Here is a 24,380-nt window from a genome sequence, read left to right on the forward strand (position 1 = left end):
TTAACCCACCCCTCCTAGTGGTTCTAATAGGGATGATCCTGGCCAACCTCTCGGTGTGGGAAAACTCACAGGCTCCAGATGGAGTCCCCCATGCTAAAACCAAGACTTAACCCCCAACCTAACTGCAGATCAGTTTCCCCAGGAATATAACCCTGGAGGAGGTAATTTCACTGTGAAATTCTCTGATCAACACCCAAGGAGGTGGTCCTTTCCATCCCCAAAGAAAGATGGTTTGCCACATGGACCCTCTCTTTCCACACAGGAAGGTTGTCTAAGCTTGAAATGCTTTATTTTTTTGGCTTGGGAGGTTTTTAAAGGCAAGACAAGGAGCCCTCTCTGCTGACAGATGGGGTGCTGCTGGATTCATGAATCACCCAATACAGTCAATTCAACCTTTAGAATCTACTTGGGTGAATTTTTGTTTTAGCAACACTATGTAATTCTAATAAAAAATGATGATAAAATTGCTGTTTTTTCTTACCTTTATATTAATACTTGTCGTATGTGGAGGAAAAATGATTTTTCATGAGTAAACAAGAGAAAACATTCTCACGAGCTTTAAAATCAGCACATTCTACCCTCTGTGGCAGTCCATGGGGTCACAGAGTTGGACACCACTGAGCGACTGAACTGAACCCTATCTACAACCAATCTCAAATTCAGTGGGAACTTACTTTAGTCAGTAAGAAACTATTGATTTAAAACAAAACAAGGAAATAAATAAATAAAGTAAAACAAGGAATCATTTCACAAATTGCTGGAAGCTTGTTAAAGTAAGTAGGTGTCCAATTACTTTTAGCACGCCCGAGAGGAAACAAAAAGTAAAATTGGGAGAAACTTTTCCTGATTAAAAAGTTAGATCCCATTAGATTTTTTAAGTCCCAAACCTTTTATTACATAAATTCTCAAACACTGTGACTGAAGGAACGGTTGTCAACAGGTAAGTCCACCTGCTGCATCAGCCCCCTGGGTGACAATTAAAGACTGTCACCACCTACAAGGAAGCAGAGGCTTCCCAAGTGGCTTAGAGGTACAGAACCCACCTGCCAATGCAGGAGACGCAAGAGACATGGGTTTGATCCCTCGGTCGGGAAGATGCCCTGGAGAAGGGAAGGACTACCCACACCAGTCTTCTTGCCTGGGAAATACCATGGACAAAGAGCCTGACAGGCTACAGTCCATGGGGTCACAAAGAGTCGGACAGGACCGAAGCAACTTAGCACGCACGGGGAAATCCCAGGGCTGAAACAGGCATTGTGTGGAGACCAGTTTCCTCCTTCCCAAGTCCAGCTCTTTCTTTGGTCTTTTTATCAGGTGACATTGGACCCTGCCAGGTATGGGAGGAGCCGTGAATGGAAGAGGGGACAAAGGAGATCTGATTCAGGAAGACAAGAAAAGGCCACCTTGCAGGTGGCCCTCAGATCAGTAGGAAACCACCCTCTCAAAGGGCCCCGAGCCAAACGCTATGTCCAGCAACCCCTGTGGGATTGCAGTGAAGGACCTGAGGATGTTAGAGGTGGGAGGAATCACTCAGCCCCTCCCTCAGTTTGCAGACAAGGAAACTGAAGCCCCCTGAGGGTCCCGAAAGCCAAAATGTTTCTCAAGCAATGTTTCCCTTAGAAAGCCATCATTCAAATAATGGGATCATAACCCTAATAGGTTATGATTTAAATAATAAAACCCTTTATTTTGGGGGGCTCCAAAATCAGTGCAGATGGTGACAGCAGCCACGAAATTAAAAGACGCTTACTCCTTGGAAGAAAAGCTATGACCAACCTAGACAGAATATTAAAAAGCAGAGACATTACTTTGCCAACAAAGGTCTGTCTAGTCAAGGCTATGGTTTTTCTAGTGGTCATGTATGGATGTGAGAGTTGGACTATAAAGAAAGCTGAGCGCCAAAGAATTTATGCCTTTAAACTGTGGTGTTGGAGAAGACTCTTGAGAGTCCCTTGGACTGCAAGGAGATCCAATCCATCCTAAAGGAAATCAGTCCTAAATATTCATTGGAAGGACTGATGCTGAGGCTGAAACTCCAATCTTTTGGCCACCTGATGCAAAGAACTGACTCATTTGAAAAGACCCTGATGCTGGGAAAGATTGAAAGCAGGAGGAGAAGAGGACGACAGAGGATGAGACAGTTGGAAGGCATCACCAACTCGATGGACATGGGTTTGAGCAGACTCTGGAAGTTGGTGATGGACAGGGAGGCATGGCGTGCTGCAGTCCATGGGGTCGCAAAGAGCCAGACACGACTGAGCAGCTGAACTGAACCCTAATAGGGTTGTCGGAGGGTCAGCAGAGGGAATCTATGTAAAATCTTAGCAGAGTCCAGCTCCCAGCTCTCTTTAAAAGGCAGTAATAGGGACTTCCCAGGTGGTCCAGTGGTTAAGAATCCACCACTGGATATAATAAAGCCAATGCAGGGGACACGGGTTCAATCCCTGGTCCAGGAGGATCCCACATACCACAGAGCAACTAAACCCGCCCACCACAACTACTGAAGCCCACACTCTAAAGCCCACAACAAGAGAAGCCCCTGCAATGAGAAGCTCACACACTGCAATGAAGAGTAGCCTCCATGATCAGAGAAAACCCATGTGCAGCAATGGAGACCCAATGCAGCCAAAATACAGGTAATTTTTAAATATAAAGTAGGACCATAAAACAATTTAAAAATTAAAAATAAAGGGCAGTAATACAGCTGATGCTGGGACAGACACATTTTCAGCCCAAGAGCTGCAGGAATAAGCAAGCAAGATAAATAGGATTGTTGCTTCTATTACGTGTGTGTGTATGTGCTAAGTTGCTTCACTCTTTGTGACCCCATGGACTGTAGTCCACCAGGCTGCTCTGTCCACAGGATTCTCCAGGCAAGAATACTGGAGTGGATTGCTGTGCCCTTCTCCAGGGGATCTCCCCAACCCAGGGATCGAACTAGCCTCTCTTACATCTCCTTCCTGCACTGGCAGGCGGATTCTTAAGCACTACCACTGCCTGGGAAGCACTGTTTCTATTATAAATTCTGCTGACGTCTCCTACTGGGATCTTCCCCAATGGCTCAGTGGGAGAATCTGCCTGCAATGCAGGAGACGCAGGAGATGGAGGTTCAATCCCTGCGTCAGGAGGACTCCCTGGAACAGGAAATGGCAACCCACTCCAGTTCTTGCCTGGATGGAGGAACATGGTGGGGTATATCCAGTCTGTAGGGTCACACAGAGTCAGACACAACTGAGCATGCAGGCAAATTTTTCTTATTAGTTTATTGATAAGGCACAGTCTAACAGAATTAGAATTGTTTCCTAAGACGGCCAGATCCCAATGCAAAAAAAGTAATTCTAGGAATTGTCTTGTCTTGAATTCTTGTCTTGAACACCCCTCAGCTGCCTTGTGGCCGCTAAGGCCAGCCAGACCCCTACCTTCACTGCCCACTGGTAACCCAGGGCAAGTGCTGACAAGCAGAGTCTCAAGGATGTGAAAGCTTCTGAAACCTGTAATAGATATGGAGTTTAAAAGAAAGGGAAAGTTAGAGAAATTCCCAACTGAGGAAAGAAGAAATAAAGTAAAAAGTCTTTGGGACTTTCTTTAGATCTATTTTAGTTTTTTAATCCATGTCCACCCTGGAATTATTCGCTTTTCCTGGAGAATACAGCTCTGAAGCTACATGTGACTTGAAGACTTTTTTCCTGTTAAAAAGATCACCTCCAAAGTTATTGCCTTATTGTACCTATTGGAGCCAAACAAGCTTTGTGTCTTACCTACAGAATTAATATTCATGTTTGTATTGACATAACTAGTTTCTCAACTGTTCCTTGACCCAACTTTGTCATCCTACTGATCACGTAATTAATGAGGTAACACTCAGTGATATATCTGTTATACAAAAGACATTTTTAATTTTTTTTTAAATTTACCTCTGACAGAATCTATACTCATTCCCCTACACTGGATGTGTAGAATCTTAACCACTGGACTGCCAAGGAAGTCCCCCCATTCCTATGTTGATATTGCCCTATAGTTATATAAGATCTCACTATTTGAGGAACAACTCCCTTTACATCTATAATCATTTCAAAATGAAAGTTTTAAAAAAATAAAGTCAAATAATACATGATAAACTCAGGAAAGGATATTTACAACTCATACAACAGATAAAGGGTTTAACTCCTTAATATGTAAAGAGTCTCTAGGAATCAGGAAGAAAAATAATAAACAAGAAGAATTGACAAAGGCCATGAAAATAAGTATAAATTGTACACAGATATAAAAACAGGTTCAACATCCTCCATAATAGGAAAAACCCAATCAAACAAGATATCATTTCTCATCAAGAAATTAATAAAAATCAGATTGGCAGAAATCTAAAATTTCAACCAGATCCTCTATTGGCCTTACTAGAAAAAGAGATAGCCTCATATTTCAAAAGGTAGAGTGCAGTATATTATAATCCCCATATAGGATCATTTGCAAAAGGCCATTAAAATAAAAAATGCATTTTTCTCTTGACTTGCAATTCTGCTTCTAGTAATCACTCCTATAAATACATGTACATTAGTATGAAAATGCATAAGCCACTAGAAAAATATAACAAAAAGGTATAGTTCATAAGTCAATAATAGAGAAACATTAATATTTCAAAACATTAACTTTGAAATATTAATTAAATATTTATTGAAACAAAATATTCAATTTAAATGAACAAAAGCAACAAAGAGAAAAACAGGAATACAGAAAGATGGCAAAAGTAGGAAACAAATGGCAATAAGTAAATCCAATATAATAAAGCAAATGCTCTAAACACTAAAAGGCAAAGACTGTCAGACTGAATAATAAGAAAGAACCAACTGTATGCTGTTTAAATTTTAAATATAAAATTTAAAGATAGCCAGAAAGTAAAAAAGATGGAAAAAGATATATCACGTAACACTAATCAAAAGAAAGCTACAGGGTTTATGTAAATATCAACAAAATAGACTTCAAAACAAGAAATACAACCAGGGATAAAGAGATTATATTAACATATCATACATTATGTATTATAATATTTTAGATAATGGATGTAGTATAATGTGTATAACCTATTGTGTGATATATTGTATGTACAATGTCTTGTATGCATAATGTCTAATAACTGAGATAACTGGATTAAGTTATATAATGATAAATGAGTCAATACAGAAAAGATTTATTCTAACATGTATGCACTTACACCAGAGCTTCAATGAAGCAAAAATCAGTAGAACTGAAAAAACAGAAAAAGCCACAATTACAAGGATTACAAATCCTTTCTTGATTATTTATAGAACAAACAGAAAATCAGTAAAGATATTGAGGACTTAATGCCACCCAACAATAGCAGAAGGCCAGTAGTTGCTTTGCCGAGGCTGCTGCTGCTGCTAAGTCGCTTCAGTCGTGTCCGACTCTGTGCGACCCCATAGACGGCAGCCCACCAGGCTCCCCCGTCCCTGGGATTCTCCAGGCAAGAGTACTTTAGGTAACATTAAATATTTATTAAAGGAGATAAGATGCTATCATCACAAAGTAATTCAAATTGAAAAAGACCTAAATCACATAGAATTCTCTGACCATAGTAGAATTAAGCATAAATTAGTAATAAAAAGATTTCAGGAAAATCTTCAAATATTTAGAAACTAAGCATCTGACCTACAAGTAACCCATGGGTCAAAGAATAAACTACAGTAGAAATAAGCTAATATTTTTAACTTGATGCAAACAAAAATGCAACAAATCAAAATTTGTGAGATGAAGTAAGATAGTGTTCAAAAAGAATGATAAGGCTTTTAATCTTTATATTAGAAAAGGTATAAAACTTATTATCTAAGTTTGAACATAAAGAAAGTAAATAAAGAAGAACATTAAATTCTAAATAAAAGAAAAAGCAACCAGGTGATAAAGGACAAAGTGATACTGTATTTCCAGGTGACATGATCATGTGTATAAAAAATCTTATGAGAGATTTTTAAAAATTCACTAGAATTGGCTGTCCATATTTTAAATTTTTAAAACAATACAAAAAATATGAAACTGTTTAAGAATACATCAACAAAATGTGTAAACTACAAAACGTAGTTAACTACAAAATGTGTAAGCTGAAAACCACAAAAACATTCCTCCTCAGAGATAGTCAAGAAAATCTAAATAAATAGAGAATATATCCTGTTCATGTATTAGAAGACTCAGTGTTAATATTGAGTCTTAAGACTGAGATATCAACTCTCTCCCAACTAATTTATAGATTAAATGCAACCCCCTGAAACAGCTAGACGTCCATATGGAAAAGAAAGGATTTTGACTCCTTCCTCACACCATACACAAAATCAACTCAAAATGAATAGATTGACATATAGGAGCTAAACCTACAAAGCCCTTAGAAGAAGACACAGGAGTAAATCTTCATGATTAAGAGCTAGCCAAAGACTTTCAGATATGACACCAAAAGAAAAAGCAACAGAAGAAAAAATAGATTAGTGGGACCTCACCAAAGACTGAAGGCAGGAAGTGAAGGGGACGACAGAGGATGAGATGGTTGGAAGGCATCACCAACTCAATGGATGTGAGTTTGAGCAAGCTCCAGGAGTTGGTGATGGACAGGGAAGCCTGGCGTGCTACAGTCCATGGGGTCACAACGAGTTGGGCATGAATGAGCAACTGAACTGAACTGAACTGATACTTCAAAGAATAAAAGTAAGGAAGTGGAAAGACAAGCAACAAAATAGGAAAAAATATGTGCAAATCATATATTTAGTAATGGACTTGTGTCCAGAATATATATAGGACCCTTACAACTCAGTAATAAAAAGACAGATAACCCAATTAAAAATGGGCAAAGGATTAGAACAGATATTTTTCCAAAGAAGATACACAAATGATTGATAAGCACATTAAAAGATTGTCAACATCATTAACTATTAGGAAAATGTAATTGAAAACCACAAGAGTTACCACTTCACACCGCACCACACATATGAACAGCTACAATCTGAAGGAAAGAAGAGTAAGTACTGATGAGGATTTGGAGACATGGAACCCTACTACACTGCTGGTGGGAGGGAGACATGGTAGAAAACAGCCTGACGGCGCCTTAAAAGATTAAATACAGAATCACCGTATGACTTTCCAGATATTCAAGAAAAATAAAAATACATACTCATACAAAAAATTGTACATGTGTAGCACATGCATAGCAGCATTAATCATAATAGCCAAAAAGTAGAAACAACTCGTATGACCATCAACTGTTGAACAAAAACAATATAATATAATATACAATGGAATAGTAACTATCTGCAATAAAATGAAGTGAAATACTGACATCTGCTACAACATGAATGAATCTTCAGGACATTATGCTACATGAAAGAAACATTGCCAAAACCCCACAAGTTTCATAATTTCATTTCTATAAATGTCCAGAACAGTCAGTTCTATAGAGACAGAAAGTTGATTAGCAGATGCCTAAGCCAAGAGTAGGGAAAATGGGGAGAAAATGAGGGGTGAGTTTTGATGGATACAAGTTTTTTTTTTTTTTGAGTGATTCAACATTTTCTATAGTTGATTGTGGTAACGGTTGCACAATTCTGTAAGTACACTAAAAACTATTGAATTTTATGCTTTACATGGGTCATTTTATGGTATATGAATTAAATCTCTGTAAGGCTATTTTTTAATGTAATCCTCATCAAAATCCCAGCAAACTTTTTTATAGAAATAAATAAGCTGATTTTTAAATATATATGGAAATTCACAGATGTACTAAAATAATTTTGAAAAAAAAGTTGAAGGACCTGATTTCAAGACATTTGCTCTAAAGCCTTAAGAGTATTGGCCTAAGGATAGTCCTAAACACCATTGAAATAAAAGAGAACAAAACCAGATCTACATGATATTATTAGATCAACTGGTTTTCAACAAAGATGTCAACTGTGTTTAATGGGCATAGGTTGGTATTTTCAACAAGTGGTATTAGAACAGCTAGACAACTAAATGTAAGATAAACCTCAACACTTACATCATATACAAAAACTAACTCAAAAATGGGTCATACACCCAAACAAAAGTTAAAACTATAAAACTTCTAAAAGAAACTGCAGTAGGCAATTGTAATGATCTTCAGTTACACAAATATTTCATTGTTACAGAAAAATACAAAAGGCACAAACAAGACATACAGAGAGCCAAAAGACACATGAAAAGATGTTCAGCATCACCAACTATTAGAGAAATGCAAATGAAAACTACAATGAGACATCATCTCACAATGGTCAGAATGGCTACCATCAAAAAATCTACAAACAATAAATCCTGGAAAGGGCGTGGAGGAAAGGGAACCCTCCCACACCGTTGGTGGGAATATAAATAGGTGCAGTCACTGTGGAAAATAGGATGGAGGTTCCTTGAAAAACTAAAAATAGAGCTACCACATGACAGCAGTCCCACTCCTGGGCATATATACCCAGAGAAAACCAGAATTCAAAAAGATCATGCACCCCAGTGTCCACAGCAGCACCATATACAATAGCCAAGACAAGGAAGCAACCTACATGTCCATCAACCAATGAATGGATACAGGTGGATGGGTAAAGAAGATGTGGTACATATATACAGTGGAATAATACTCAGCCATAGAAGTGAATGGAACAATGCCATTTACAGCAATATGAGTGGGCCTAGAAATTGTGATACTGAATGAAGTACGTCAGAGAAAGACAAATATCATATAGTGTCACTTATATGTGGAATTTTAAAAAAGGATACAAATGAACTTATTTACAAAACATAAGTAGATCCATAGACATAGAAAATGAACTTATAGTTACCAAAGGGGAGGGGAAGAGAGGGATAAATCAGGAGTTTGGGATTAAAATATACACATTACTGCATATAAAGTAGATAATCAACAAGAACCTACTATAGTACCTACATTAGAACTATACTCAATATCTTGTAGTAACCTGTAATGGAAGAGAATGTTAAAAAAAGGAATACCGACATTTATATATAAATATATATATATATATAACTGAATCACTTTACTGTATAGTTGAAACTAACACACTATTGTAAATCAACTATACCTAAATTTTAAAAAAATACATTTTTTCAAAGCATTAACCAAAACAGAAAGAAGTGATAAACTAAATTTCATCAAAATGAAAAAAAAAAGGTCGCAGATTGGAAGAAATATTCACAACACATTTTTCTGATAAAACATTTACAAACAAAGTAAGTAAAGAGTTCTAAAAATGCAGTAAAACCAAAAATTACAAAATAAACTGTTAAAAGATTTGAACAGGGAACTTCCCTAGCAATCCAGTGGTTGAAGAATCCGGACCTCCACGGCAGGGGCCACAGGTTTGATCAACAACAGAGGAACGAGGATCCCACACGTCATGCAGTGCAGCCCTCCACACCACCAAACAAAAGCTTTGAACAAACCATCTATACACAGAAAGTCAAATAGCCGATAAAGATATGAAAAGATGCTCAGCATCACTCACGATTAAGAAATGCAAACTGAAAGTATGATCAGATCACACTCAATAAAAAATATGCATGGCTTTTAAGCAAAAATATTATGAAGCTATAAAGTAAATTAAATGATGTGTCATTTAACCATGGAACTTGATGCAATTCCAGTCAAAATGCCAATAGGGTTTTTTCATTGCCCTTGACAATGAATTTATAAATTTAAATGGAAGAGCAGAGACTTCCCTCAAGGAGCAGAGCAAAATATGTCAGACATCAGATGTCAGACATTATCATAAAAAAGACACTGAGGAATAGTTCAGGGATGGCCTGCTGGACAAAACAGACATTGGAAAAAGGGCACACAAGAGGCTTGACTCATAGACCCTCGGGACTGCAGATCAGGACAAGATGGGCGATTTCCTTAAAGAGTGAAACTACAGCAATCACTCATCCAAATGGAAAAAATCTAAAGTGGATCACTATGACACCATTCAAAGACATAAAGCCCAGATGGATGAGAGATTTACGAGTGAAAGGAAAACCACACTTTTGGAAGATAATGAAGATAATGTAGGAAGTTTTCTTTATGGTGGTTTAGTTGCTAAGTCGTGTCCGACTCTTGCAACCCTGTGGACTGTAGCCCACCAGGCTCCTCTGTCCATGGGATTTCCCAGGCAAGAATACTGGAGTGGGTTGCCATTTTCTTCTCCAAGGAAGTTATCTTTATTAACTAAAGCAATAAACATGTTCTAACTATAAACCAAGTTTTAAGGAGAGAGAAATTTACAAATAAAAAATAGCAGAACACACCTGAGTCCCCCAGTTCTTGAATGCCACAGAGAGGAAGCTCAGCTGGGCCTGGAGGGGGCTCCTGGGGGGAGACCCTGCCCACACGCAGCCCAGCCGGAGGATAGACCAGGACCTCTGGGTGACCGCAGGTCAGAGATGGGGGCTCCGTGCCCAGGGGAACATCCCTCACACATGCTGAGCCAGCACTTCACTGAAACACGGGAAATTCAGGGCCTGAAAACAAACCCAGGAGCCCGCAAAACTGTCTTTCCTGTGGCTTGTTGGAGAGAACACTGCAGAGAAAGAGGAAGGGCGTAAGGACAGGGACTAAGCTGGAATTAGGGCTGGGAAAGCCTGAGAGAGAGAGGAGGTTCATCACACAGCGGGCAGACCCCCCAACTGGGCAGGAAAGGAAGCGCCTTCGCTCTATGGACGCATCTGTGTCACCGTGGAGCAGTGCTGACAGCTCTCCGTCTGTGATCACCCTAACGGTGACCCCTCTTCTCCAAGGCCAGGAGGGGAGGGAGATGGGCAAGAGCCTGGACCAGGGACCCGCAGGCTCCCTGCTCTGGTGCAACAGGTGTAGCCAGAGAATCCACGCCGCTCGCTCGGAGGCCGCAAGGTTCCATCCCAGGAGGAGCCTAGACCTCGGGGAGCAGCCTGCCTCCAGAGGCTGGGGGCAGGGACAGAGTGAGGGGAAGGAGGCTCCCAGGAGTAGGACAGGGTATGGGAAGGGGCCACCTTAATCCTGCCTTGGACTCCAGTCTTACCCCGTCAGAGGAGTCGCTGATGAGACTAGCATCAAATTCTTAGCTGCTTTGGCTGGGAAAAGATGATTCAACTCATGGCAAAGGGGCTGGACCCTGTGATCAGGAAAACTATACACTAGAGACACAAAAGTGTGGAAGGCACTCTAAAGGGCATCCGAAGAGGGAAAAGCCAACGGAGGAGAAGCCAAGAGGCAGGCGGCAGCAGCCAGGGAGCAAGTGAGATGCACAGCAGGAGGCCGTCCTGGAAGGGAGGTGGAGGCAGCGAGATGGCTCTCGGGGATCTGGGTGTGTTCGAGGAAGAAAAAAAATTAAAATATTGAAGATAAGAAAGTGAGAAGCGTAGGGGATTGTCAGGAACAGTTAGATGAAAACTCTTCAAGGGGCTGGCACTGAAAGATGTCTCAGCTAAGGAAGAGAATGAAGGATGTCCTGGCCTGGGGAGCAGCTCCTACAGATCCTGATAGTGAAAGGATGCAGGGGGCAGATTCAGAGAGTGTGTTCATGTCGTGAAGCATTTTCAATTGTTTTTATGCTATCAGCTTGACTTTAAAGAATGAGGAGCAATTCCTTATACTGCATGGCAATACCCACTTAATCTGTGGAGTCATGATCCATGGTTCATGATTCCAGCTCTGAGATCCTCTTTTAAGCACTGAGTGTTGGCTCCATAATAAAACCAGGAATCTGAAAGTGGATTTTCATAATCATAACCTAGATCAGATGAAATTTGGGATTTCTGCCCAAAGTGAACTTTCCCCAGGGAATTACAAAGGGCACAGAAATTCACAAACTGGCTAACTGTGATGTTTAAATGGAAACAGTGACAGATTCTATTTTCTTGGGCTCCAAAATCACTGTGGACAGTGACTGCAATCATGAAATTAAAAGACGCTTGCTCCTTGGAAGAAAAGCAATGACAAACCTATAGAGTGTATTAAAAGGCAGAGACATTACTTTGCCTACAAAGGTCCATAGAGTCAAAGCTATGGTTTTTCCAGTAGTCATGTATGGATGTGAGAGTTGGACCATACAAAAGACTGAGCGTCAAAGAATTGAGGCCTTTGAGCTGTGGGACTGGAGAAGACTCTAAAAAGACCCTTGGACAGAAAAGAGATCAAACCAGTCAATCCTAAAGGAAATCAACCCTGAATATTCATTAGAAGGACTGGTGCTGAAGCTGAAGCTCCAATACTTTGGCCATCTGAAGCTGACTCATTGGAAAAGACCTTGACGCTGGGAAAGACTGAGGGCAGGAGGAGAAGGGGGCAACAGAGGATGAGATGGCTGGATAGCATGATCGACTCAATGAACATAAATTTGAGCAAACTCCTGGAGATGGTGAAGGACAAGGAAGCCTGGCATGCTGCAGTCCCTGGGATCACAAAGAGTGAGACATGACTTAGCAGCTAAACTGAACTGATCCTAGATCAGATGAAATGTGGGATTCCTGCCCAAAGTGAACTTTCCCCTGGGATCACAAAGGGCACAGAAATCAGCAAACTGGTTAACCGTGATGTTTAAAGAGACTTAAACTTTTGCTCTCAGATATTCATAATCTGAGACAATTCTCAAAAAGTGATCAGAAGTGAATTTTTAACTATGGTTTGGGGAGTCCACTGAATTCGTCCTGGACCACCATGAAAACAGTGAGCGCCCCTGAGTGGAGGAGGCAGGTCCGAGGACAGAGCCCAGCACCAGGAGGGACTTCTTTCCTGCTCATCAGCGTCCAAGGCTCTGAAATGGACTGTGGTTTTCAGGATGTGGGGAGAGGTCTCCACAGGCTGTGTGACCATCTGGTGTCAGCAAGTGGAGGTGAGGGTGCAGAGTGGTCTGGGGGACAAGAGCAGAGCTATTCTCTGAGTGGAGACTCCAGTGTCGGTGTGATTGCTGGAGCCGGAGCCGTAAGGACAGGTGAGTGCCAACTCCCACCGCAGGAAGGCTACCCCGCCAGCACTTCAGCATTCACAACATGGAAGGAGGGGAGTGAGAAGCAAATGCAGAGACGGTAAGTAAATTCTCAGAAGCACACAACGAAGAAGAGATGGGGTAGATACGGTTTGGGTGCAAAGCCCCACTTTTCCCCCTTCAAGGACACGCAAATTTCCCACTCTGAGTGATGAAGAGATAAAAGAGAGACCGGATATGGGAACGCTGATCAGCCTCAAACGCTTCTCGTTTTCCCAGAAAGGCACTTTCTTTCCCACACATACAAAAAGGCCACCATGTATTTCAGGGTTATGACTTTACACTTTACTCTCAAATTATTTTCTTAATGTCATATGTTTATAATACCTCTCTCAAAAAAATGTAAGCACCCACCATTTAAAAATATCATACCAGATGTGTCCAAAATTACCTAGAAGCTTTGCATTCTCTTCTTGTAACTTACAGTTGAAAGTTAAAGATCACTTATGTTAGCAGGCCTTACACTTCAATGGCATAGACGGGTCAACAGCAGGAAGGATGGAGAAAGCAAAGACAGATTATTCACATGTGAAAAAATTCAAATCATCTGATGACTCAGCTGCTTCCTTTCATGTCTAACTCCACTGAGAAGTTTCCAGAGCCTTCAGGGAGCTCTAAGTTAAAAACCTTCTGTGTTTTGACTCTTCTCACGTAAAATACCTCCCATCACTTCTCTTTTTAGTCTTTGGTGCCAGACTGCTGCCACAGGCAAACACAGGCCTGGCTCAGCATCCAGAGTCACGATGGCTATTGTCACCTGGTCCAGGTGAACGGCCAAGTGTATCTCAGCTGCAAATAGATGCTGGTCCAAAATAGCACAGTAGGAAACTCCAACAAATACTTGTTGTCGAGCATTTGGTGCCAAAAATGCATAGTTGGCCAAGAGGGTAATTTTGAGGTCAGAGTTTTAACCTACAGAAAACAAACTGTGACAAGCAAATGGCATCTGCTAATCAGCAATCATTTTGTGACTCTTGGAACAGCTATGGAAACACCTGTTACTAGAAACGAACCATTACTGGAGGTTGTTTGCATGTGAGTCTGAATGTCATAAAGCTGATTTTCTGGTGACTAAATTCTGTGTTTCTCCAGATCTGAAAGAGACACGTGTACCCCAATGTTCATCACAGCACTGTTTATAATAGCCAGGACATGGAAGCAACCTAGATGCCCATCAGCAGACAAATGGATAAGGAAGCTGTGGTACATATACACAATGGAATATTACTTGGCCATTAAAAAGAATTCATTTGAATCAGTTCTAATGAGGTGGATGAAACTGGACCCCATTATACAAAGTGATGTAAGCCAGAAAGAAAAACACCAATACAGTATACTAACAAATATATATGGAATTTAGAAAGATGGTAATGATAACCCTATATGCAAGACAGAAAAAGAGACACAGATGTATAGAACAGACTTTTGGACTCTATGGGAGAAGGCGAGGGTGGGATGATCTGAGAGAACAGCGTCAAAACATGTATATTATCAAGTGTGAAATAGATCGCCAGTTCAGGTTGGATGCATGAGACAAGTGCTCAGGGCTGGTGCACTGGGAAGACCCAGAGGGATGGGATGGGGAGGGAGGTGGGAGGGGGGTTCAGGATGGGGAACACATGTAAATCCATGGCTGATTCATGTCAATGTATGGCAAAAACCACTACAATATTGTAAAGTAATTAGCCTCCAAGTAATAAAAATAATTGGGAAGAAAAAAAATAAAATGAGAAAAAAATTTTAAAAATAAGTAAATAAATAAATTCTTTGTTTCTTATGATGGCTGGCCCATCCCAAATTATTGAGGCTGAGCTAAAAGCCTCATGTCAGTTCTGTACAGGAGCTTGCCATGAAAAGGATGTCTCTTACCGAAAATGCTGTTCCATAGCCCCTTCATAGCTTGTGTTCCTGCACCTTGACCCGGTGTTGCAAAGAAGGCCTTGGACAAAGGGGAAAACGCCCCGGCTGGGCAGATCCCGGGGTTGCAAATAGCCTGGATATGGACACAAGGCAGAAATGAGTCCATACGACTGGTCCCAGAAATGGAATACCTAGTGAGTTCAGTAATATGTAATATCACGTTATTACATTATTAGTCCTGTTGTTAGTTTAAAAAATACGTCAGCAGCCCAACAGAAAAAAGAAAGGACAGAGAACTTTCACATTAACACCTTTCCTCCAGGGCCTGCCCACAGGCGGCAAGGCAGGACGGCTCTGCCTGGCCATATGCACAACTGCGTGAGAGTCCTCTTCCTGCTCAGTGGGTGTCAACACTTCTGTCTTTCAACCTCACCTCCAGACACTGTGAATAGGCTGTGGGTTGGGAGAATCGAAGCAAACACCTCCTTTCGCCTCATATAAAAGCCAACTTAAGTGTGGTTACTAAAGGTCATTTAATGCAAAGATGTTTAGAAAAACTGGATAGGATCCAAGGTCTTTGAGGACAAATGGTACAATAAACCACTTCCTGGAGAAAGGAGAACTCTCTGACACGGTCAGTGGGAGTGTAAGTCGGTGCAGCCGCCGTGGAGACAGAGTGGAGGCTCCTCAGAAAACTAAAAATAGAATCACCGTACGACTCAGCGGTGCCACGCCCAGACGTGTGTGTGCGTGCTCACTGTCGTGTCTGAGTCTTCACAGCCCATGGACTGCAGCCCACCAGGCTCCTCTATGCGTGGCATTCTCCAGGCAAGAACACTGGATGGGCTGCCATGCTCTTCCACAGGGGACCTTCCCGACCCAGGGATCGAACCTGCATCTCTTAGGCCCCTGCATTGCAGGCAGGTCCTCTACCACTCGTATCTCCTGGGAAGCCCACCCCTCAGCACTCCTGGGAAGTCACCATCTTCCACATCCTTGAAAGCTTTTACGGATCTGAACCTGTTTGCTCCTCCAGCCACATGTCTGCTTCTCACTCATATAAACTCCTTTTATTCCAGTCTTCCCCATGCTATCTGCTCTGTCCAGAGCTGTCCTCCCCTGAACTCTTTCATCTGACAAAGATTCACATCTGCTAACTCCTCAGAACCCCTTCTTCAGAATGGAGTGGCCATTTCTCCTCTGTGCTCCTGGTGCCCTGCATCGAGTCCCAACATGACACTATCCCACTGCATTATCATAGTCTGGCCCTACAGTAAGTTCTGGAAGGACAGGGAAAATACTGCGTCTACTTCATCCTCAGCAAAGCTTGGACACAAAGACACTCAAAACATTATTTGCCAAATGAATAAATACATTAATTTACTATTGTGAATAGTGACATACTATTTTAGATAAAAGTCACCCCTTAATAATTTCTAATCATATAACATTTTTGGAATTAACCCCATTATCCATATTTCAAGTGAGCATAAGCATGACAGAAACAAAACAGGCAATCATTTCTCAAGGAGTGATGCTGTTGAGGTTTAAACCAGATAAACTAAATGGTCTTTCTGATAAAACACCTGGAGCAGAGGAAGTTATTAATAATGACTTCTAAATGCTTCACCACCATCGTCATCACCGTCATCACCACCATCACCATCATCCCCACCACCATCATCATCCCATCACCATCACCACCATCACGTTAGTAAAATGAAATGCATCTCCCCCATACTTACCTCTTCCCTTACTCTTTCTATGTTTATAATGACTTATATACCTATATCCTGAATTGAGACAGCTCAATTTAAGGACTAAATCTATCTGTTAGATTGGGCAAATGTGAATATCATTCTCAAGAGAAAAAATCTAAACAGATGCCTACTGGCATATATCCCAGAAACAGAGGTATAAACAAGAGAACCCTATCCATTCATTTCACTCAGGATTCAGAATTTATAAAGAACAACAGCAAAAAAAGAATGCTGCGTTTTCTTCTCTAGATGTTGGTGATCAAAAAGTATAATAAAAATGAAACTCACAATTGTCTCTGTGTCTGGGAGGTTCTTGAAAACGAAGCACTGTCAGAATCATGAACAGGATACAAGGCCAGAAGAATTCAGCCAGGGAGAGCACCTGGAAAGTTGTCCAAAAAATTAGTGTCTAAATGAATCACAAAGCATTATGAGATCTCCACCTGTTGAAGGAAGGTTCATGGGCCAGACCAGGCTTCCTTTAAAGGAAGTCATTGTCATCCCTCCCGTGTGTCCCTAAGAATAATCATTTGAGACGGGCCCCACAGAGATGTGTTCACTGTATCCAGACCCACAACTGTCAGCTCCTTGTGCTTCTCCTACCAGACCTGGCTTCTGTTCCTCCCCTTTTTCTCCACATTTTTATTACTGAAGAACTTATGACATTAAAGAAATTAAACAAACAATTTCATCCATATTTCTCACACTCCAACAAATTCACTATTTTTATTTTTCTCATTTCTTTAACATGTCTGACTTTTCCATCCAAGTAGATATTTTTCCAGAGTTGGTGGTGGCAGACACTTGGTTTCATTTTATGAATATTTTCAAGTGTTGCCACACACTGTTTTTAACTATCATCTTACTGGTTACGTAACATTCTAACAAATGAATGTATCATAATTTACATCTTTTGTCAATAAATTTTTTTGTAAAAGTAATTTTCTTTAAAATTACTCTCTTGAGATTGGAACAAACTCTGAAAAGTCAGATTACTGGAGTCAAATCTCTTGACACAGATTGCAAAAGAACCATTCATACAGATTGCAGTAATTTGTATAATCCTGAATTTTCAAAATCAAAAGAAAAGAAACTGACATTGATAGATGGAATTTAATTAAGAAGGAAACACCCAAGGAATAGCCTAGTGTAAAATTAATATAAAATCCTCAATTATCACAAGATTATTTTTATTGCCAACAGTCTGCACTTGGTTTCTGGTGCATAATGTTCTTCTGTTGGCTTCCACTCAGTTTATAAAAACAAAAGCTTATAGCCAGACACAGACCAAGCAAGGCATTCAGTAATGGCACAGACAAAAACCTCAGAATCTGCAGGTTAGGAAGTTAAGGATGCTGTCTACATGAAAAGGCATGTCCTGTTCTTTCAGACTCCAAAATCATGATGAACTAAAGTGAACTTTCTGTCACTTTACTGCATTAGTCTTTGAGCTACCATGGCCCTACATGGTCCCAGCCTTTCCCCAGGAGGTCAGCAAACAGCAAACAGACCTGTTTCCCAGCAAACAGACCTGTGTGGTCTGAAACCATAAAGACAAAACTCAGGTGGGACAGAACGTTTCCATCCCTGGTGTAATTAAAGAAGGCACCCTCTTGAAAATGAGTCATGAGGAAGTACTTCTCCTGCCAGAAACTGTATCCTTATGGAAAGTTCTCTGAGAAAGTGCTGAAAACCAACACCACCCACCCTGATAATAAAGAAATGTTCGAGGGAGGGCACCCTCTGGCTCAGTTCAGTTCGGTCACTCAGTTGTGTCCAACTCCTTGCGACCACGTGGACTGCAGCACGCCAGGCCTCCCTGTCCATCACCAACTCCCAGAGTTTATGCAAACTCATGTCCATTGAGTCAGTGATGCCATCCAACCATCTCATCCTCTGTCATCCCCTTCTCCTCCCACATTCAATCGTTTCCAGCATCAGGGTCTTTTCCAATGAGTCAGCTCTTCGCATCAGGAGGCCAAAGGATTGGATTTTCAGCTTCAGTATCAGTCCATCCAATGAATATTCAGGACTGATTTCCTTTAGGATGGACTGGTTGGATCTCCTTGCAGTCCAAAGGACTCTCAAGAGTCTTCTCCAACACCACAGTTCAAAAGCATCAATTCTTTGGTGCTCAGCTTTCTTTAAAGTTCAACTCTCACATCCATACACGACTATTGGAAAAACCATAGCCTTGACTAGATGGACCTTTGCTGGCAAAATAATATCTCTACTTTTTAATATGCTATCTAATTTGGCCATAACTTTGATCCCTCTGGCTTAAAGGATAGTAATTAAACCAAATTAATTGATTTAATTACCAAAGGTCAAACACTGCAGAAGAACTTAAGTCACCTGTTCATTCTCTGTAACAAATGAGTCATTTCTTGAAGTACAGGGGTGGTGGGATGTCTGTAATTAATTCTGGCTAAATATAAATGTCAAGGTTGAAAATATACCTCAGTTTAAACAATAACTTGACCTCATTAGGAAGAATAAATACATAATTGAGGAGGTTGAAAAAAATGTTAGTAATAAAATTTTTATTATTAATAAATAAATGTTAATAATAACATTTTAAATAATATATAATGACATTTATTATAATACTTATAATAATTATTTTGTTATTAACTTTTTAATATTATAATTTAAATAATACTTAAATTATAAAATGTTAAAAATAAAATAATAAAATTTTTACCAGCTGAGCCACCAGGGAAGCCCCTAATAATATAAGAGAGCCCTTTTTTTAAGACAAGCAAACATAAAGAAAACTGAAAATGGCTCATAGAGTCAAGACTCATATAGACCCTTTTATTTCAACATTTATTTATCTGGTTGCACCAGGTCTTACTTGCGCACGTGGCACAGTCTTCACTGTGGCATGTGAACTGTTAGCTGTGACTTATGGGGTCTAGTTCCCTGACCAGGGATGCAACCTGGGCCCCCTGCGTTGGGAGCACAGAATCTTAGCCACTGGACCACCAGGGAAGTCCCACCCTTTTGATATCATAAATTCACAAATAGATGCATGGTTGGGGTATTAAAAAAGTACAAAAAGAATACAACCATTCTCCCAAGATTTACACAGTTTTCTTAGCTCATTTTTATAAACATAAATAAAAGTAACGGGTATTTTTAGAAACAATTTTTTGGGATCAGTACTTGTAGATCAGCTCCATTGTTTTTAAAGATGACGTAAGAAGATATGGTCAATTTTAATTTATTTAACCAATCACCCAGTTATAGAATTTGCAGTTTTCTGTTTGGCACCAGCGCTATCGGGAGCTTTCTGTACATTTGGCTGACTTTTGTAAGTATAATTTTGAGGTAGCACTGTTAAGGAAGATCTTTGAGTCAAAGTATGTATGACTTTTTAATTTAGATTTTAATGGGTAGATATAACCAAATGCCATCAATAAAAATATTTTCTCCAACTGTTTATTAGAATTTTTATTGTCTAAATCTTTTTTTAAATATTTACTTATTTGGATCTTAGTTGTGGCTCGAGGGCTCAGTAGTTCCAGCACTAGGGCTTAGTATCTCTGCAGCATGTGGGATCTTAGTTCCCCAACCAGGAACTGAACCTGCGTCCACTGCATCGCAAGGCAGATTCTGAACCACTGGACCACCAGGGAAGTCCCTTGTGTAAATCTTTTAAGCAGTCAGCTTATCAATCTTTTTATTTTTAGTATCTAGATTTTTTTCTCTACACATAAAAATCGCCATAATTTAAAGGATCTTGTCAAAGCCAAATTAAAATAGGCAATGGCAACTGTGAAATTATGAATATGTGTCATCCCACTCATAAAATCAATGGCAAATCACTAGTTTCAAATAAGAATAATATTTAAAAAAAAATAAAACTCAGCCGCTCTCTCCTTGTGAGATGGCCCACACCCTGTGGGATGTGTTTCTCTCTAAACAAATCCACTTCTTATCTACCAATAAATAAATAAGACACTTAGAATTGAAAAGTTTCTCTGAAGATCTTGAAGTAAAACTCCAATTAAACATAAAATTAGAGTAACTCAGTTTTTTTTTTATTTACAAGCCAATCAGTGAGCCTCTGAGAAGCAAAGGCAGGAAAAATCTTCCACTGGTCTGAATGTGAACTTCCTTGGTTCAAAAGAAAACTGTGGACGCACCCAGGTGTCCTGTGTGGCTGTCCCTTGGAGTGAGTGAATCACCTCCTCTCACGGGGCTCTCTTTTCGCAGGGGCATAAAAGCAGTCTCCTCTCTCTCCTCATACTTTCGTCTCATGTTTTCTTCTCCTGTGTTGTTATTGTCCTCGACTCGCTTTCTGGTTAATTTTCGTGCTTCCCCAGGTCTCCCACACCGCAGGCCCCCTAGGCACGGCTTCTCAGCGGCAGGAAGGGGTCCCAAAGCCGTGCTAGAGGCAGCCAGAGGGAGATACTGCCGGAGGCTCTGCTCTCAAGAAAGACAACCTTCTGGAAGTCCCACTAGTGCTCACAAAACAGGGACCGCTCTTCCAAACAACCACAAAGTCCCCTCTTCCTGCCATGAGTGCCAGCAGAGAGGCTCCCCCCGGAAGTGCCCAAATGCCTGATCTGTGGCCCAAATTCCACATCCCACAGCGACGGTTATGGATGCTCTGCCCTCAGACCCCTCAGAACCACGGCATATGGGGGGAGCCCTTAACACACACACACAAATGTACACATAAAGAAATCTCACAGACTTGTCCTCTTCCCAGACACCAAAAGAGAGACAGAAATGAAAAGAAACAAAGCTAGAGGAGATGGGAAGGGGGGTCACCTGCTTAACAGGGGATCACCCACCAGGGCTCAGTCCCAACGCGGCCCAGAGTCTGCAGAGACAGTGACTCTCCCCACCACACGCGTCTGTGGAGTCAGAGGCCCTAAAGGAACCCCCTTTTCTCTTGCTTCTGACCCCGGGAGTGAGGAAACTGCTGCCGGGGATATTCAAACAACACACAGAAAGTGAACAAGGAGCTAACTGCTGGAGACGCTCCCTAGGCTACGCACAAAAATGAGAAAAGAAGAAGAAAAAAAAAAAAAAATGAGAAAAGAAGCCACAGTCAGAGAATAACCTCCCTAACTGGATAGGTGAATACGGTATAAAGCCTCTAACAAGGTTTGAAGGAGGGCTTCCCTGGTGGCTCAGGCGGTAAAGAATCTGCCTGCAATGCAGGAGACCCACATTTGACCCTTGGGTCTAGAAGATCCCCTGGAGAGGGGAATGGCAACTCACTCCAGTATCCTTGCCTGGAGAATCCCATGGACACAGGAGCCTGGCGGGCTACAGTTCGTGAGGTTGCAAAGAGTTGGACACAGCTGAGTGACAAGATGTAGGAGAGTTCGGAGCCCAGCGAGGCTAACACAACTGCACATCGTCCCCACCAGCTCCCCAAGCCTCCCTCCTTCCTGCCGGAGAAAACCGGCACATGAAGGATTTGCTCAGACACTGCACCCAAGCTTGAGGGAGAAATCAAACTCATCTCAGGTTTACTGAAAAGAGAGTCAAGGACAAATGCAACACCTGGGCTAAGCTGCCCAAGGATGGGTCAGATGAAAAGAAAAACAGCTGTCTAAACATTGTGAAGGGAAACAAAACAAAAGAAAGTCAAGGAGCATGACTGGAAAAGAAATAACTCAAATAATATGAAGACTTTCTTTATATCTGCTTCATAAAGAACAATGTAATAAGAACAAACATTCAGAAAATAAGAGCTTAGGGAAAAGATGCTAAATGAAAAAAGTGGTTACAGATCTAAGGGGAAAAAAAACAACAAAAAACATTACTGTGGAATTCTAAGTGATTTAGAAACCAGAAAAAAGAAGTTAGATACTGGTTAAATATACTTTCTACATTAGACAAACAGTTTGAGATAACAGTGAATTCTTAAAAAATGTTTTAAAGGCAAATATTAACACAAAAAGCTAATAGAATCAGCTTTGAAAAGCAAAACTCCACAGTATAATGATAACTGCTATACTTAAAACAGAGAATCCAACAAATGTAATGAAAAATATGCTCAAAGATATAACAGTAGAATTTCCCTAAAACAGAAAACTGATGAAAATTTTTTCTCAAGACTGAAAGAGTATGCTGTAATTTAAAAAAAAAAAAAAGTTGCAGTTGACCTAGAGTTATTGAACTCCCAAGATGAAGAAAAAATACTCAGTTCAGCTCAGTTCAGTTGCTCAGTCATGTCTGACTCTTTGCAACCCCATGGACTGCAGCACGCCAGGCTTCCCTGTTCATCACCAAACCCCAGAGCTTGCTCAAACTCATGTCCATCAAGTTGAAGATGCCATCCAACCATCTCCTCCTCTGTCGCCCCCTTCTCCTCCTACCCCCAATCCTTCCCAGCATCAGGGTCTTTTCCAGTGAGTCAGTTTTTCACATCAGGTGGCCCAAGTATTGGAGTTTCACCTTCAGGATCAGTCCTTCCAATGAACACCCAGGACTGATTTCCTTTAGGATGGACTGGTTGGATCTCCTTGCAGTCCAAGGGACTTCCAAGAGTCTCCTCCAACACCACAGTTCAAAAGCGTCCATTCTTTGGTGCTCAGCTTTCTTTATAGTCCAGCTCTCACATCCATACATGACTACTGAAAAAAACCATAGCTTTGACTAGATGGACCATTGTCGGCAAAGTAATGTGCTGCTTTTTAATATGCTGTCTAGGTTGGTCATAACTTTTCTTCCAAGGAGCAAGTGTCTTTTAATTTCATGACTGCAGTGATTTTGGAGCCCAAGAAAATTAAGTTTCTCATTGTTTCCGCATCTATTTGCCATGAAGTGATGGGACCAGATGCCATGATCTTAGTTTTCTGAATATTGAGTTTTAAGCCAACTTTTTCACTCTCCCCTTTCACTTTCATCAAGAGGCTCTTTAATTCTTCAATTTCTGCCATAAGGGTGGTGTTATCTGCATATCTGAGGTTATTGATATTTCTCCTGGCAATCTTGATTCCAGCTTGTGCTTCATCTAGCCCAGCATTTCTCATGATGTACTCTGCATATAAGTTAAATAAGCAGGGTGACAATATACAGCCTTGACAGACTCCTTTCCCAATTTGGAACCAGTCTGTTGTTCCATGTCCAGTTCTAACTGTTGCTTCCTGACCTGCATACAGGCTTCTCAGGTGGCAGGTAAGTTGGTCTGGTATGCCCATCTCTTTAAGACTGAATTACAAAGGAACAATTTCCCTCCAGAGGACTAGAGAGAAAGCAGGTGAGGCAATATTTAAATAACTAATGGCTGAGAATTTTCCAGAACATATAAAATACACAAGTTTTACTGATAAAGGAAATAGAACACGTACCAGGAAACAGAAATCCACATTAATAACTTCAAATACAGAAGTCGGAGAGAACATCTCAATAGCAATTCAAATAAAAACAACACATGACCTCAAAGGAATATGAGACTTATCAAAAGCTCACTAATAGCAGGAAACCAGAAGACATTGAAATATCTTTAGATTCCTTGGAGAAACTTGGTTGATCTAGAATTGTGTACCCAGAAAACTCATCTCTCAAAAATGAGGGTAAAAGAAAAGTTTCAGATAACCAGAAACAAGTTTATTCAACATAAGGATACAGAACAGATGCAAGTAGAGATGAAAAAGATAGAGGAGGTAAATAATAAATGAACTACAGTAATATCAAACAAGAGACTTGAAGACACAGAGCATTATTATACACACAGAGGAGCACTGCCTAATAAAAGAGGTGTTACAATAGGAAGCTA

The 24,380-nt window shown here is 40.7% G+C and overlaps 1 protein-coding gene across 1 annotated transcript in view; it reads right to left on the minus strand.

Moving 5' to 3' along the window:
- ABCA13 (ATP binding cassette subfamily A member 13) overlaps positions 1-24,380 on the minus strand; it is a 379,106-nt gene that overhangs the window by 344,692 nt on the left and 10,034 nt on the right. The window contains exons 2-3 of the mRNA XM_043873351.1: positions 16,922-17,015; positions 14,883-15,006 (exon numbers count right to left, since the gene is read on the minus strand). Coding sequence (XP_043729286.1) covers positions 14,883-15,006; positions 16,922-17,015 — 218 coding nt within the window. The remainder of the gene's footprint in view (positions 1-14,882; positions 15,007-16,921; positions 17,016-24,380) is intronic.

Source organism: Cervus elaphus, chromosome 18, assembly GCF_910594005.1.
Source record: "Cervus elaphus chromosome 18, mCerEla1.1, whole genome shotgun sequence".
NCBI classification, from domain to species: domain Eukaryota; kingdom Metazoa; phylum Chordata; class Mammalia; order Artiodactyla; family Cervidae; genus Cervus; species Cervus elaphus.